This window comes from Chrysemys picta, chromosome 11, assembly GCF_011386835.1.
Source record: "Chrysemys picta bellii isolate R12L10 chromosome 11, ASM1138683v2, whole genome shotgun sequence".
In the NCBI taxonomy this organism is placed as follows: Eukaryota; Metazoa; Chordata; order Testudines; family Emydidae; genus Chrysemys; species Chrysemys picta.
The window spans coordinates 59257062-59273879 of record NC_088801.1 but is presented as its reverse complement, the minus strand read 5'-3'; the positions used below and the strand labels follow the sequence as shown (position 1 = coordinate 59273879).

The 16818-nt window shown below is 43.8% G+C and overlaps 1 protein-coding gene across 3 annotated transcripts in view; it reads right to left on the bottom strand.

Annotated features, from left to right (window-relative positions):
- BMPR2 (bone morphogenetic protein receptor type 2) overlaps window positions 1-7323 on the bottom strand; it is a 170790-nt gene extending 163467 nt beyond the window's left edge. For 2 of the 3 annotated variants that reach the window (XM_005306225.5, XM_065560952.1), the window contains exon 1: window positions 6213-7323. In XM_005306225.5, coding sequence (XP_005306282.2) covers window positions 6213-6288 — 76 coding nt within the window. In that variant the 5' untranslated portion in view covers window positions 6289-7323. The remainder of the gene's footprint in view (window positions 1-6212) is intronic. The other variant, XM_042851746.2, reaches the window with a different exon arrangement.
- Window positions 7324-16818: the final 9495 nt, after the last annotated feature.

Genomic DNA, 16818 nt, shown 5'->3' with positions numbered 1-16818 from the left:
GGAAAATATTTAGCAAAAGATTTTAAACAATTAGGTAAGACTGATATTTTAAAAAGGAAGGTAGGCAAATAACTGCTGTTAGGCGCAACAGTGTGATTGTATAGTACAATGGTTCTCAAACTTTTGTAGTGGTGACCCCTTTCACCCAGCAAGCCTCTAAGTGCGACCTCCCTTAAATATAAAAAAGTGTTTTTAATTTATAACCTTATTATAAATGCTGGAGGTGAAGCGGGGTTTGGGGTGGAGGCTGACAGCTCACAACCCCCCAGGTAATAACCTCACGACCCCCAGTTTGAGAATCCCTGGTATAGTAACTACACTTCAGTTAAGCCAGATGTAGATCAAAAGCCAAATCTGGCCTAGAGAAGTTAAATAATTTACATTTAATGAATATGTATTTGATGAACTATTTGAACAAAGGAAAGTGGTACTAACAATTCAATATGTCAGCATAAAGTTATTGCCTAATTTGTGAATATTAAAATGATAATTTAGCAGTAACAGATTAGTATGTTTATCTGTTACCCACATTTTGTTCTCAATGGGATTTATGCAGCCATTCATACAAGGCCCTTTCACACTGGCCAGGGAAATTGTATTAGCACCTTTCCAAGTAAATCCGTATTTAAGGCACACTCTTCCACTTTAAATCTAGTCAATTTTAAACAATGAATTACAAGGCCTCCTGGTGTAGACCCCAAGCGCTACAGTGAGTACCCCTCTAATTTCTGTGGTTTCACAATCACATTTTAAAATGTTCTCTCTCCTGATGCCGTGTGAAAGACAATAAAAAGGGTACTGGCTTCCTGACTCTACAGAGGAAACAGCGAAATTGACTGTACAAATTGCTGAAAAAAAGTACACAAAAATGTGAGAAAAATATTCTTCTCTAGTCTATTTCAGTTATATTAAACATTGGTGTTAATATGTAAAAAAAAAAAATTCAAATAGCAGTGAGATTTTTTTTTAAGTTGATGTCCCTTTTAGGCTATATTTGCTAGAAAAGTAACACAAGGCCAGACAATCCCTCTTCTGCAAAAAAAGAAAAGCAAACATCGCAGAGGCTCGGCTCCAGTGAAAAAGGAAAACTCAGCTAAATTTCCCTGATCTCTTCGTCCAGGGCAAAGTAGTAAAGTTTGCCCTAGGTCAGATCAAAAGAAGCAGGAGACTCAGCTACCCAGTTACCCCTGAATCTCTAGAGGGTAGGCCCATTCACACAGAAGCACTGTCTGTGCACTGCTCTGTTCTCTGGCACCTTGGTAACATGACTTTTGAAACCACAGCTGACATACAGAAACCACCATTAAAAGGAGGGGCTGGTACATTCAGAGTAAGTAGGGTTACCATACGTCCGGATTTTTGGGCCTCAAATCCCCGTCCGTGGGGAAATCCCAAAAAGCCGAACATGTCCGGGAAAATAGGGACATGCGGGGCCGGGGGATGCTGGGCCGGGCCCGGCTGTGCGGGGCCGGGGGTGCTGGGCCGGGCCGGGGGTGCCGGGCCAGGGGCCGGCCCTGGGCCGGCACCCCAGGGCCCGAGCCGAGCCAGGCTGGAGACGCCGGGGCCGGAGGGAGCCGCTCGGTTGCGGGGGCCAGACTGGGCCACGCCTCCTCCCCCCACCCCCACCCCTGCTTCAGGCTTCCCGCGAATCAAATGTTCGCGGGAAGCAGGGGAGGGGGCGGAGACTTTGGAGAAGGGGTGGAGTTGGGGCGGGGGCAAGGCCGGGGCCCCGTGGAGTGTCCTCTTTTTGGACACTCAAAATATGGTAACCTTAAGAGTAAGGCCTCAGAAAAGTTAATCAATACCTACTTTATTGTGGGGGAAGGGTTTATGTACTAACGTACCCTCAAGTGTACCAATTGTATCCCTCAAGCAAGTAGAGTGGTTCTGTCTGCCAGGCTAACTCCCCTTGAACAAGTTCCCATCATCTAACCATCAAAAATTGGATTTCCTGACTACTACTCAAATGAGAAAGGAAAGATACAGTGGCCATAGGCAATGGGCAGAGCTCTACCAAATTCAGGGTCCATTTTGGTCAATTTCAGGATCATAGGCTTGTGCCAGCAATGCCCCTCTGCTATGTACATTGGCCAAACTGGACAGTCACTACGCAAGAGGATAAATGGACACAAGTCAGATATCAGGAATAGCAATATACAAAAACCTGTAGGAGAACACTTCAACCTCCCTGGCCACACAATAACAGATGTAAAGGTAGCCATCTTACAGCAAAAAAAAAACTTCAGGACCAGACTCCAAAGAGAAACTGCTGAGCTCCAGTTTATTTGCAAATTTGACACCATCAGATCAGGATTAAACAAAGACTGTGAATGGCTATCCAACTACAGAAGCAGTTTCTCCTCCCTTGGTGTTCACACCTCAACTGCTAGCAGAGCACCTCACCCTCCCTGATTGAACTAACCTCATTATCTCCATACTGATTTATACCTGCCTCTGGAAATTTCCATTACTTGCTTCTGAAGAAGTGAGGTTCTTACCCACGAAAGCTTATGCTCCCAATACTTCTGTTAGTCTTAAAGGTGCCACAGGACCCTCTGTTGCTTTTTACAGATTCAGACTAACATGGCTACCCCTCTGATCAATAGTCCACACAGGAGGACACCATCTTAGATCATGAGTCAGAAATACTGCTCACTAGAGAAATTGAATTTAATTGCCAATCTGTCCTACCTCTCTCAATTTCACATTTGGAATAAAATTTTGAAACACAAGGAAACTAACTTTCTAAGCAGAACGAGACAAGACTGCCCCAATTCATTCATTATATAAAATATAAAATATTATTTTAATAGGTTTTTAAAAGCCTTCAGTCATTACAGAACTCCATCCATTTTAAAAGTACTTCAGCTTTTTAATATTAATAATTGAGACAAAGAACTATGCAGATAAAGACCAACGGATTTCTTAAAGATGTCCTAAAAAGACACAAACCCATTTTTTTCTTTTCTAATATATGCTAATTTTAATAATGTTAAAAAAAAAAAAGAAAACAATTTGAAATGCAGGTCCTTGAGGATTATACATCCCAGATACCAAGGTAGTGAAACTGATTGATTTAGAGGGGAAGTGATTTTTATTCAGATTATTAAATAAATGTTTAAAAAAAAAAAAAGGAGTTTAACAAGAGCCACACGAGAAAAGTTCAAGGATTCAATACCCATTCCTCTTCAATTAAGGTCCCAGGATATAAGAGTCAGCCAAGAAGTCCTCCAACAAAAAAAAGGGAAAATTCAATATGATTGCTATTTCTAATTAAAAGAAGTGCGAGGAAGACTCTCAAGCCTTCTTTATACAAAATAAAACTAAATAAAAGTGGCATAAGCCCAATTTTTCCCTTCCCTTTGTAGGTTATCTTTAAAGGTCCTATCAACCCTTTGTTGAGACTTGTTCCCTCACAGTAGCCTTCCTCTAAAGAGTAATGACTATACAAACTTAATAGAAGAATACTGGACACTTATTAAGATCTGTAGAGATTTTCTACAGGAACGTGGTAGATTTCCTCACAGTAACTGGACAGGAAGAATTCTGAGTCTTCAGTTATACATATTTATTAGGTTCAGAGGTGTCATTTCAGAAAAAAATCACAGGGGGAGGGGGAATTGTATCAGCATATAGAATATTATATGTGATTATATTATACCCTGCAAAGTCCAGGGGGGGAAGTGAGGGGGCAAGAAATGGAAGACATCATGGAGGATATAGACCTATGAAAAGTCAGGGGGGGACGGAGGGAGCCTTATACCATAGCAAATTAAGCCCCCGATTAGGTCTTCAAATGTTACATTGACAGGAAGAGCCCTATCTACTATCTCCTTTTCTGCATACAGTATTCTAGATAAGGGTAAACCATAGACTTCTAATGCCATTGTTTTATGTTCCACCCCATTTCTTATGCTCCTAACATCTTTCTTTGTTTAGACTAGCTGCAAAGTTCTTTACTGAGCTGTCCTCCAAGGATGCCTAGATATTTTTCTTGAGTTGATACTCAATTACTCATATACCTTATAAAGTTTTAAATTAAATTTTTCCTTTCACTGTGCATTACTTCACGTTTATCAACAGTGCATTTCACCTACTATTGTTTTATCCATTCACTAGGTCAGACGTAGTGTGGGACATTAATGAAGGATTTCAGAGCTTCACAGGGCCAAAATTATGTACTCAGATGTGACTGCACAGCTCCTTTCGGGGGAGTGGGTCATTCGCATATATATATATATATATATATATAATATATATATATATATATATATATATATATATATATATATATATATATATATATATATATAGGCAGACCTTCACCTCCTGGGGTTTCCTATGTTTTTTTTTTTTCCCCCTTTTCTGAAATACACTGTTAAATTTATAGTCAAGCTTTAGAATGGTTATTTTAGCTAAATCTCAAAATATTAACATATTCTTAGACATAGTTGTCACCAAGACTTCTTAAGAGGTACAGAACTTTTGTATTGTACATATTAACTGCAGAAGTATTATACAGCCATAATGTGAAAATGAGTTCATGCATTTCACAAGATGACCAAAGAATATGACATGACGATCAGTCTGTACAAGACAAACCCAGTAGCAGTGATGATAACAGGTCAGAATCGAGGTGAAATTGGTGAAGCTCACTAAGTAGGCTTGTAGGCACCTGCCCATCCCCTGCCTGGCTCAGATCAGTGCCATTATACCTTCACTCTCATCAGCACAAAGAAAAATTAGCTCATAAAAGTTTAACAAAGTAATTAAATGAGAAACAAAACTATTTTTTTAAGTTTCACATTTAAGGGACAAGGTTAGATAATGGGATATTTTAGAGTCATACGCATTTTAATACCAAAGCTTTTGACCTTGAAAGGTTTATTCTTCAAAACAATCCTCTTTCCAAACTATCACAGAGAAACATGGTAGATAATCTAAAAATGTCAAGGACGGGCAAAAGTCAGGCTGATGCAGGAAAGTGCTCCATATCAATCATTTCAGTTCAATATTTCCCCAAAGAAAGCCTTTTATAAAATGGAAGACTATCCATTCTTAGTAAAGCAATGGAGAAACTGACCGAACAAGTCCAATTCACAGTATTATTCTACTAGCAAAAACAGATTATTTTGAACACTGACCAAAATGCATTAAACAATAATTTAAAAAAAAAATGTGCACCAACTATCAATCTTCTTATGCCATCTTCACAAGAAACTGCACATTTCTCTATTATCCTATAACTGAGGCTCACACAGTAGATTATAAAAAGAATGCTGGGAAGATTGAGCATTCTACACTGGCTTCTGAGTGGAAAGAAAGATACCAAGGTACTATGAATCTTCCAAAAATTGCTAAAAGCATACAGAAGGGAGGAATAAGTATTAGCGCCTAATAAACCTGGGTAACACTTCAGAGAGCTCCTTCATGCTAATCTGCCACAATGATCAAAAGCCAATGGATGCAAGGGCTATATACTGTTTAAATCTCATGGCAAATTGTTCTGTGCATCTAACATTGAGCTTCAAAAAATTTAAAATAGAGCATTTTTTCCCAAAAATATTAGACTTTCATTTACTGTAGGAAAATGAAACCTTTAACATTATATATACACTCAGATCTTGCAGTATTCCTCATCACCATCTTATTTTACTATTCTATAAATGACAATGGTGAAAAATTTTCATTTTTGTTTCAAGCTCCAAGAAATATGCATTATTAATAAGTCTATTTTCCCTAAAACATATATCAAATGTTGTAGTTATAATGCCCCTAATAGCATCGATGTTAGTAGAATAAAAAATGGCTGTGCCCAAAGACCCCATTGCCACCAGACATAGCTCTTGCTTGTGATTAAACTGTATTTTAAAAATACTGGCATTACCTCACAAAGATGTTAAACATTTCATAGAAAAAAAACACCATGCCAAATTATCCTTTAAAGAAAAGAGAGAACGAGAACAAGCCATTAACCAGCATGAGCAGACCAAGAGAAAATAAACCTCAACTGCAGATTGGGTTCCTTTATACAATAAAGCATGATTTATTCTCAAATATGGTCAGTAGGTCCTCACTTAAAAATATCATCACACTTCACTGAGAGAGACACACTACTTTTTAATGGGTCACAGATATACCGAAATACTGATGGACCCCACCCCCTTCCCTGTGCCAAAATGGCTAGTATATTACACCGGGTAGCTACTTACCAGCCGCAGTGCTGAGCAGCAGGGTGGCACTGGAGAGCAAGAGCACCAGCAAAAGGTGCTGCAGAGAGGCACTCATACCTGAGGAAGCCAAAGAAGGAGGCAGAAGAAAAAAAAATACCGAAAGGAGAATTTTTCTCCCTTTAAACAATCTTAAAACTCTCTTGGATCACAATCCAGTCTGGAAGGGCAAACGGCAGATGACAGGAGCTGTCTGAGGTCTTACTCCATTACACACATCTGTCTTCATGCCTCGGGACTTGGCTCCTCTTCTTTCTAACGCTCATAGGAAAGGGAGGTTTTGTCTCCAAACCAGGATGCATTTCCCTTCCCCTGGGTGAGCAGCTATTCTTGCGGTCACACCCGAAACCCAGATTATTTCCCACGCAACTTCACGATATCGAAGAAGCAGCCAGGTTTAGCATGAAACATATCCAGGGGTGAGGAGGGAAAACGGATAGCAACGGTCACCTCTGGCGCCTCCTTACTCGGCCCTGGGCACGCGGGACAACCGGTGAAGTAGCCTGGGCTCAGAGACGCGTCCCATCCCGCGGACGGGCTCTGCCTTCCGTCGCCCTCTCCGCGTCTCTTAACAAGGAGCGGTCCCCGCAGTCACTGCGCCTGGGCCCATCTGCTCTCTTCAAGCGCAGCCCTCGCCCCTCCGAACGGGAGGGCGCCCCCCGGGTGCCTCCAGCTAAGCAAGGGATCAGGCGCCAGGTCCTGCTCGCCGCCGGCCGGGAGAGCGACAGAGGCCCCTCTCCCTCCTCGCTCCGCTCCGCGTAGAGCGACCCGGCGGCTCCGGGCTGTGGGGTCTCCCCACAGGCTGAGTCCCCCACGCGGCAGCGCCTGTTCCCTGCCCTCGCCCGCCGCAGACGGGCTCGGCCAGGAGGGGTGCGGGGGATCCACCCGCGTCGCCTCCCAGCCCCGGCTGGCTCCTGCTCGCTCCCCGTTCCCAGCCCAGACACAAAGGGGAGTCGCTGCTAACTGCCAGTCTGGGCTCCCGGCCCCTCCCCGCTGGTCTCGTACCTAGCCAGCCCCGTCAACGGCCGCGCTGGTCGCCGCACGCCAGCCAGACACCCCTCTCCCCCCGCCCCTCAGCGCTTGAGGAGGCCCCTGATCATAGAGGTGGGCCTCCAGGTAGCTAGAGAGGGACCACGGCACCGCCGCCTCAGTCTCTGTAGGGCGGGCAAATGGAGAAGGGTGTTGACGGGGGAGTTTGCCGCGCCCCTCCCGCACCGCCATGTTTGTGGAGAATTGTACGTTTGCCAGATTGCGGCCTTGAGAAAAAGTGCGTGGGCGGGTGGGCTGGAGGAGGAGCTGGCCGGTTTCCTCATAGCAGTAGCTGCAGCGCTGTGTGCGGAGCACTGTGTGAAAGCATCTCCTGCAGACTAGGAGCTCGCTCTCTCCAGTGTGCAGCAGCCCCTGGCTGAGATTTCCCCACAGGGATGTTCCAACGTCGTGTTCTGTAGTGAGAAATTAAAAAGAACAAGACAGCCATATTCGCTTTCTCCTTCACATCCATGGCTGCAGGAGCAGGGCATTTTCTGGGCGGGCTCTTTGCCTCTGGAGTGCCCACTCTTGTATAAACACTGTCAGAGCCTGGAGTTTTTAAACCTAGCCACGTTGCAAAGCTTCTCTCTCCTCCCTGGGCATTGGGAGAGGGAGTGCAGTGAGAACACTTCTGCTAAACATTGCTCTATTGTACCTTCATCCTCGTAACCACATCCCAAACCACGTTTGTCCCCCTGGTTTCTATCAGTACCTGGTTTGTAAACTCTTGGGGGCAGAGTCTTCTTTGTTACTTGCCTGTACAAGTGCAATACCAGTATGGCCCTGACTCTGGACTGGATTTCTCAGGTGCTTCTGTCACACAAACAGTAATAACAATAATGAGGGGGAGACTGTTTGAAAGAAAGGATATCTTTATTACAAATTCAACCGTCTACCCTTCATAAGAAACATCTGTGAGAGACACACACACACACTCCTCCAGCAAAACCAGGAAAGACTAGATCTGATATTTCCAGAGTAAAAAACACATAGAAAAAAGTATTTAAAAAACAAAAATCAACCTCTTAGATCATCTTCTTACATCATAATACAAAGAAAGAGCAAAACCCCAATGATTACAAAATAATTCCTTTGTAGTTACCTTAAGCACTACATCGACTTTAAACTTCTAGTCCTCGCCTTTAAAGCCCTTGAAAACTCTACCCTGTCCTACATCCTAGATCTTTGTCTCCTGCCATGTTCCCAATCAAACCCTTTGCATCACCAACAATGCCAATATTAATGCCTTATTCTGCTCTCCCTCAGACCAGTCTCCATGCTTTTTTCAATCCTGCCACCTCTCTGCATTACATTTTCTTCCCAAGCCAGTTCACCAAGCTTACTGCTTCCCATTCAAGTCACTTAAAAAAAACAACACTTCTTCCATGATCTTTAAAAGAAGTGAGTTTAAAACTTTTTTTAAAATAAGAAAGCCAAAGCAAATCCACTAAGCTCTTCATACCTCTACATGTAATCTTTTTACCTTCTAGAATGTAAACTCTTCAATGCAGACACTTTATTTTTGTCTAAGCATGTCACGCATATTTTCCATTTGAAACAAATAATCATTATTTCCCAGCATTAATATAATATTGATATATTTAAGAAGCACAACTAGGAACAGGAAATCAATTCACAAAATTACTTGATTTTACATTATTTGTGAATTTTAAAATATTTTTACATTATATCTCAGATGTGACAGGAAACTCATCTCAGGCACAGCATCCAGTTTTCAGTGAAATCCTGATGTTTTAAAATCATTTTTTCCTCTGAGATTTTACTGACTCAGAAGATTGAGTACTGAGTAATCCAAAAGGGAATCAGTGGCACAGGAACATTGACTAGTAGTTTAAATTTATAACATTCAGCATAGGTATTATCTTTTAATGTGCCTGTACAGCACCCAATCCAAAAACTTCTGATCTCGATTGGGAATATGGACACCACTGTCATAATAATGATAAATAAATAAATACAAGTGGGAATATCTTCAGACTTCTGAATTAGGTTTGTACAGTATCTTCATTTAATACATTGTATAGTGTTTGTGCTGTACCTAAGTAACATTTTTGTTTTTCTTTGTCCTCTTACTAATATTTTTGACTTATATAGTGACTTCTATCTGAGAATCTGAAAGCATTTAAAAACATGAATAAATTTAGCCTCAAAATGGCCACAGATCTTATGCAAGATTTTCTCATTTTACAAATAAGGAAACAAAGGCTGTGTCTATGCCAAGATTTTTGTGAAGTTCTCCCACTATTGCTCTAGCTCTAATCTACACCAGTGCATCCGTTGGTGCTAGCAACAGTGGAATTACCCAGGTGGTAGAAAAAACAGCAAGAGATTTCCACACACAAAAATCAATGTAGGAAGAGGGATTATATTACTTGCCCAAGGTCACACCAAGGGCCTGATCATTCTATCACACACAACTGAAGGGATGATCAGGCCACAGAAGTATGTGGTAAAACTGGGGTTAGAATCTGATTAGTACCTGATTCTCTGTCACCCTAAGGCCCTTTTATACTGCTCTAAAGGAGCTTTAAATGGGATGGAAAAGGCCTCTTAAAAATAGATTCTGCACACAAGGAGTCACCCTGTAAGGGCTCTATACCTGTCCAACCTCAAGGCTTCTATAACTTATGCTGGGGCCCAGAATATAGGGAATACAAAAATGGCTTAAAACCATCTTTGTCCTCGTCGTGTTGCTATCCTAAATTCCAGGATGAATGAACGAAGAATCGGGCTCCCAGGTCTCTAGGTTCCCAGTCCAGTACCTTAAAATGGTATCAGAAAAATTATTATGTACAAATGATGCTTTTTTATTCAACAGTTCTGCTGCCTATATGAATTGAGTGTCAAATGTGCTGATTTTAATGATAATAATAAGCTTTTAGCTATTTATTTTTACACTACTCATGCCTCAAAGGCCAGCACAGATAAGATTGAATAGTCTGGATTCTTTCCTGGCTCATGTATTATCTACAGAATTTTTAACTAAGTTCCAATATTAGCATCTTTATTGTTATAGGTACATGTGTCAGAAACAACATAGTTTGACTTCATATTTCAAGTTGAGATTTCAGGGCAGGCAGTTCAGAAAAACATGTTGGTTACAATATTTTTACTTCTTACCTGAACAGATTTTATATGGAAGTCAGTCAGAGACAATAAACATAAAACCACAGATTGTCATTTTTTACTGTCACTTTTCAGAGTTACGGCCACATGTTAACCACACGACCATTCTTCCTGTTATTTGTGGAAACGGAACTGTCAAGAAATAACCTAAAAAATAGTTTTACCTTCAAGAGAGAAAAAAAAATTACAGACAATATTTTCATGGGGCTGAAAAAAATGATGTTCTTCCCTGGCTTAGCAAAAACACCTGACAAAATAGCATGCTTTCTGACTAGTTATGCCCATCAGTAGAACAGTGGATATTCACCAAAACCAAGAATTTAACAATATGTTTTACTCAACACATTTATTGCTTAGATGGTAAAAGAAAATTACAGTAATTTTATATATGATGTATATTGAAAACAAAGGGCCTGAATTCACCTGCTGCTCTTGAAGCATAAATGGGAAAAGTCTCTAATTTTAATGGGTGCAGGTTTGGGCTATTAATTAATACTTAGGGTTCTTACCCACAACCAAGCTGGGTTGTGATGCTTATTTTTCCACTGATTGCGAGGAAAGGGGTATTTTTAGGAAAATTAAAGTGGATGTTTTTTTGTTTGCTTTTTCAAGAGAAAGTAGGATTTTATACAATTTTTGATATATTTTTTCCCTTCAGTTATGTACAAACTTGGGCCTCAATCCTGAAAATAGCTTTGCACAGGAAGAGACCTGTATCCTCACAGAAACCCACTGAAGTCAGGGTTCTGCCCACATACAGCTCATTTCAGGACCTGGGGCTTATTAGGCTCTCCTGGAGATGAGTTCCCAGCGAGTGTGGGGTGTGCGGGATTATTAAGACTCTTCCACAAGCAATATTCAGTTCTGCAAAATGGGTAAATTTAAGGGCAAGATTGTTACTTGCCCAGCATGCCTCACTCCCCTGCACAGCCTATCTATATCACTGGTCACAGCGCTGGGGTAGAGCAGGAACTGCAGAACTGCTACTTCCTCACTTTCCCTGGATGTGGAGTGGGTGGGGAGGGCGAGGCCAGACCAGGTCAGGTCAGGGAATGGGCTGAGTCTGGATTCCGCCACCCCAATGTCCCAGCCAGCAAAAGGGGAAGTAATACACTGCTGGTCAAGCGTCATAGCAGATTAATTCCACAGCAGGGGAAACAGGGACCAAACTGTAACTCTCAGAATCACAGTTTGTTCCCTGGTCTTCTCATGGAGCAGTGAAGATTTGTGCCATCCCTTCTCAAGGCAGATTGCAAGCTAGCTCTCTAAGTATTTCAAGTATTTAAAAAAAATATTCTCAGTTCTTTGCTGTGGTGATGTTTTATAAGTTTGAACTTTAAGCAGGAAACCCAGGAAACTAGTATTCAGCAATAACAATGAAATGAAAACCAAAGAAAAATACTCAGGATAATGAAAACTCACAAAACTGTTGCATTCCAAGCTAATATGTTACTCCAAATAAGAATGCAGAAAAAAAGAGAGAAACTGAAAAAGGCCAAAAACGCAAAAGGTTTTCTTCTAACTAGTGCTCTGGATTTCCAACGGGGAAAAAGATGCCCACAAAGCTGACAGTATTGTACTGAGCTAAACTGAGAAAAGTTTACTTAGTACAATAAGGTCCATGATTAGGGTTCCGGGGCACTATGGTAATACAAATACATATTTAAATAAATAGATTATAAAACAAAGAAACTCTTGATACACTAAGCACAGACTCTTTGGCAGCTATTGCCCTGTGCCCCCAAAAAGGGCTTTTGTGACATAAGACATTGGGCTGGATTCTCTAGTCTATTAAAGGCACTTTGCAGTGGCAGCCAGAGATGACCAGTGCGCAGGGGAACTCTTCACTGATGTAAAGTTAGTGGAGCTGTTTCCAGTGCCTCCCACACCAGCTACACACACAGTCCCAGTATAAGGTATGGAGGGGTATGTGTCAGGAGCATTCCAGGGGCAGAGCATGGGCAGGAGACATAGTAGAACGAGTTCCTCTATGCCCAGCCCTTCACTTGTGTAAGACCCCTCGCCCCTACAACTCTAGGCGTGTGGCATAAGTTAGGTCGACCCCTGTGAAACCCTAACTTTTGCTGTGACTGGGCAGTTCTGAATCAGGAAGCCACAATCATCTCCCTTGTGGCTGCCCCCTTCACTACATCCACGCACAGAGCAGATGTTGAAAAGAATCAGGAACAAAGTATGTCCCATAAATCTACTGCCATCATTGATGCTGATGCATACACAAAGGTGTCTTGATATTATTAACATAAGACAAGACAGTACAAATATTAAAGTTATTTAAACATGCCTTTGTTAATTTCAACTCCATTAAAGCACAGGTTAGGAAAATGGAAAATTACCAGGCACCTGAGGGGGGGAAAGTCGTTTTCAAGCTTCAAAGAGAATATTACAATCAGCGGAAAGTAAAAACCAATAAAATATATAAAAATATTTTAATATAATTTTATAAAATAAATTAATGGAGATATCCTGTCTCCTAGAACTGGAAGAGACCTTGTAAGGTCATTGAGTCTAGCTCGCTGCCTTCACTACCAAGTACTGATTTTGCCCCAGATCCCTAAGTGGTCCTCTCAAGGATTGAACTCACAACCCTGGATTTATCAGGCCAATGCTCAAACCACTGAGCTATCCCTCCCCCCAAGCTGTAGTCTTTGTTAAATACACATTTTTCATTCACTTTTAAGAGATTTTCAGGATCAGTTATTGTTTTCCAATAATTTCTTTAGTATTGCAGCTGTATTATGTTTATTATTGTTGGGTCTCTGGAGAAAAAACGGTTACCTACCTTTTGTAACTGTTGTTCTTCAAGATGTGTTGCTCACATCCATTCCATTCTAGGTGTGTGTGTGTGTGTGCCCACATGCACAGTTGTCAGAGATTTTTGCCTTAGTGGTTTGCGTAGGGTTGGCTGTGGCGCCCCCTAGAGTGCTGCGCTCATGCGCTAGTATATAGGCGCCGCCGACCCAACGCCCTCTCAGTTCCTTCTTGCCAGCAACTCTGACAGAAGGGTTGGAGGGCGGGTAATGGAATGGACATGAGCAACACATCTCAAAAAACAACAGCTATGAAAGGTAGGTAACTGTTTTTTCTTCTTCATGTGCTTGCTCATGTCAATTCCATTCTAGGTGACTCATAAGCGGTATCCATGGAGATGGGCTCAGAGTTCACGGTCGTGTGGCTTGCAGCACTGCTCTACTGAAGCCAGCACCATCTCGGGCTTGCTGGGTAAGGGTGTAGTGAGACGTGAATGTGTGAATAGACAACCAGGTAGCGGCCCTGCAGCTTTCTGGGGCAGGAAGGCTGCCGAGGAGGCTTGCGCTCTAGTCGAGTGGGCAGTTATAATCGCCGATGGAGTCATTTTCGCCTGCTCATAGTAATCCATGATGAAATCTTCTTGGTGGACACCAGATTACTTTTAATTCTGTCTGCCACCGCGATGAATAGCTGCGTTGATTTACGGAATGGCTTGGTCCTTTCAATGTAAAAGGCTAGAGCTCACCTGAAGTCCAGGAGAGTAGAAGTAGGGAAGAGGAAGCCAATGGCTTGAAGGGGGCCCCCATGAGCCGCGCCAGCACTAGATTCAGGTCCCAAGGAGGGACAGGGTCCCAGACATAGGGGTAGAGTTGCTCCTGACCTTTTAGAAACCGGATTGTCATGTCGTGAATAAAGACCGACTTGTCCTGAAATGGAGGGTGAAAGCCTGATATAGTGGCCAAGTGGACCTTAACTGATGAAAGGGACAAGCCCTGGAGCTTGAGATGCAGAAGGTAGGCCAGGATCAACTGCAGCGAGACCTGTTCAAGCCTAATTCCCTGGTTCAAAGCCCAGCATGTGAACCATTTTCATTTGGCCAGGTAGGTCGCCCTGGTGGAGGCCTTCCTGCTGACCCACAGGACCTGTTGGACACGGGCCGAGCACTCCTGCTCTTCTGCATTTAACCATGCAGCAGCCAAGCCATCAGGTGCAGCACTGCCAGGTTCAGGTGCAGGAGAATGCTGTGGTTCTGGGACAGCAGATTCAGCCAGAGAGGCAGCTGCAGCGGGGCTACCACTGAGAGGTCCAGCAGAGTGGTGAACCAGTGTTGGTGAGGCCAAGCCAGGGCTATCGGGATTACCTTCACCCTGTCCTGTTTGATCTTCATGAGGACCCTGTGGATTAATGGCACTGGTAGGAAGGCATACATCAGAGCCCCTGACCATAGGAGTAAGAAGGCATCTAACAGGGAGCCTCTGTCAAGCTCCTGAATCGAGCAGAACGCATGGCATTTCCTGTTCTGATAGGTCGCGAACAAGTCCACTCGGGGAGTTCCCCATCTTTGGAAGATCACGCTGACCACCTCAGGATGGAGTAACCTTCATGGTGAGACAAGAAGGTTCTGCTGAGGTGATCTGCTAGTACATTCCATGTCCCCAGAAGGTGTACGGCCATGAGATGAATGGCATGCTGCACACAGAAGTCCCAGAGCCAGAGAGCTTCCTGGCAAAGGGCCGACGACCTGGCTCCACCTTGCTTGTTGTCAGGACTTGTACCACGCTGCCCTCTAGGTAGGAATGGAAAGCCTGGCAGGCCAAGCGAACCACTCTGAGCTCCCTGACATTTATGTGGAGGAAGCGATCGTCCTGTGACAAGTGGCCTTGCATGCTGAGCTCGCCCAGATGGGCTCCCCAGCCCAGGGCCGACGCTTTGGAAACCAGGGGCCATGAAGGGAACTCCCTCCAACACCGATATGAGGTCCAATAACCATTCCAGTAACATCCGGATGTGGTACAGTACTCTCTCAGGTCCAGATCATGTCTGTTGAGGATGTAGACTGATGCCAGCCACGCTTGCAGTGGCCATAGATGGAGCCAAGCATGACAAACCACATAAGTGCAAGCTGCCATGTGACCTAATAGCCTCAGGCAGGTGCAGGGGTGGTGATGGGTGGCCCTCTATATGAGAGAGCAAGTCCAACATGGCTTGAAAACTGGTCTCCGGAAGGAAGGTTCTGGCCCGCAAAGAGTCGAGGACCACTCCTATGAATACTATTAGTTGCACTGGTATGAGGGTGAATTTCTTTTCGTTTACTAACAGGCCCAAGTCGAGACAGGTGGAGCGCACCAGATCAAGATTCCTCTGCACTTGATCCCGCAATGTACCTTTACAAGAGACCTTTTGCATAAAGCATATTCCAGTTACATTATATTAACATTCAAAGCATATTTTCATAAAGCATATGGAGGGCAATGTCACAGTTGGAAATATGAAAGTAAGCATCTTTGAAGTCAAGAGCAGCATACCACTCTCCCGGATCCAGGGAGGGACTGATGGAGGCCAGAGAGACCATGCGGAACTTCAACTTCTTGAGATATGTGGTGAGTCACCGCAGGTCCAGAATGGGTCTTAGGCCCCCTTTTGCTTTCGGGATTAGAAAGAGGCGTGAGTAAAACCCTTTCCCCATCGTTTCGCGAGGGATCTCCTCCACTCTCCCCAGCTGCAGGAGGTTTCCAACCTCCTGAATGAGGAGTTTCTCATGAGAAGGATCCCTGAAGAGGAATGGGGAAGAGGGGTAGAAAGGATATATAGCCAAGAATTGCAGGGTGTAGCCCAGAAATACGATTTCTAACACCGAGCAGTCCGATGTCACACGCGACCAGGCTGGTTGGAAGGGATGTAAACGGTCAAGAAGGGGATAAGGTGGATCCATAGTGACTGGAGTGTCGCTCTTGAGCACACCATCAAAATGAGCACTTCTGGCACCCCAGTGTTTTGCCCCGCTAGGCTGAGCTGGTGAGCGGGAGGTGGAGGAATGGCAGCGACTGAAACTTGTGTCTCTGTCCTTTCTCCTAGCAGAGTCCTGCCAAGATGGCAAAGGCATAGGAAGCGAGGGCAGCCTGAATTGTTTCCTCACTGACTGCAGAGTATGCATGCCCAGCAAACGGCGGGTGGCCCGCGTATCTTTGAGACCATGCACCCTCGCATCCGTCTGCTCTGCAAAGAGTCCTTTCCCATCAAACGGGAGGTCCTGGATTGAGGACTGCATCTCCTGGGACAGGCCCACGGTTTGAAGCCATGAACTTTGCCTCATAACCACGATTGATGGGACCACCCTGGCTGCCGAGTCAGCTGCATCCCAGGCCATCTGGAGGGAAATCTGGCTGCTGTCGTGCCCTCCTCTACTATGGCTACAAACTCTTGGGACAAGTCCTTAAATTTCCTGAGAGAGTCCCACAGATTAAGGTTATCTCTCCACTAGCGCCTGGTGGTTTGCCACCCTGAACTGAAGGCTGGCCGTTGAATAAATCTTCTTCCCAAAATGGTCCAGTCTCTTGGCATCTTTATTCTTGGGGGTAGAACTGGTCTGCCCCTGCATGTCCTTCTCGTTGGCTGCAGAGACGACCAGCAAACCTGGGGGCGG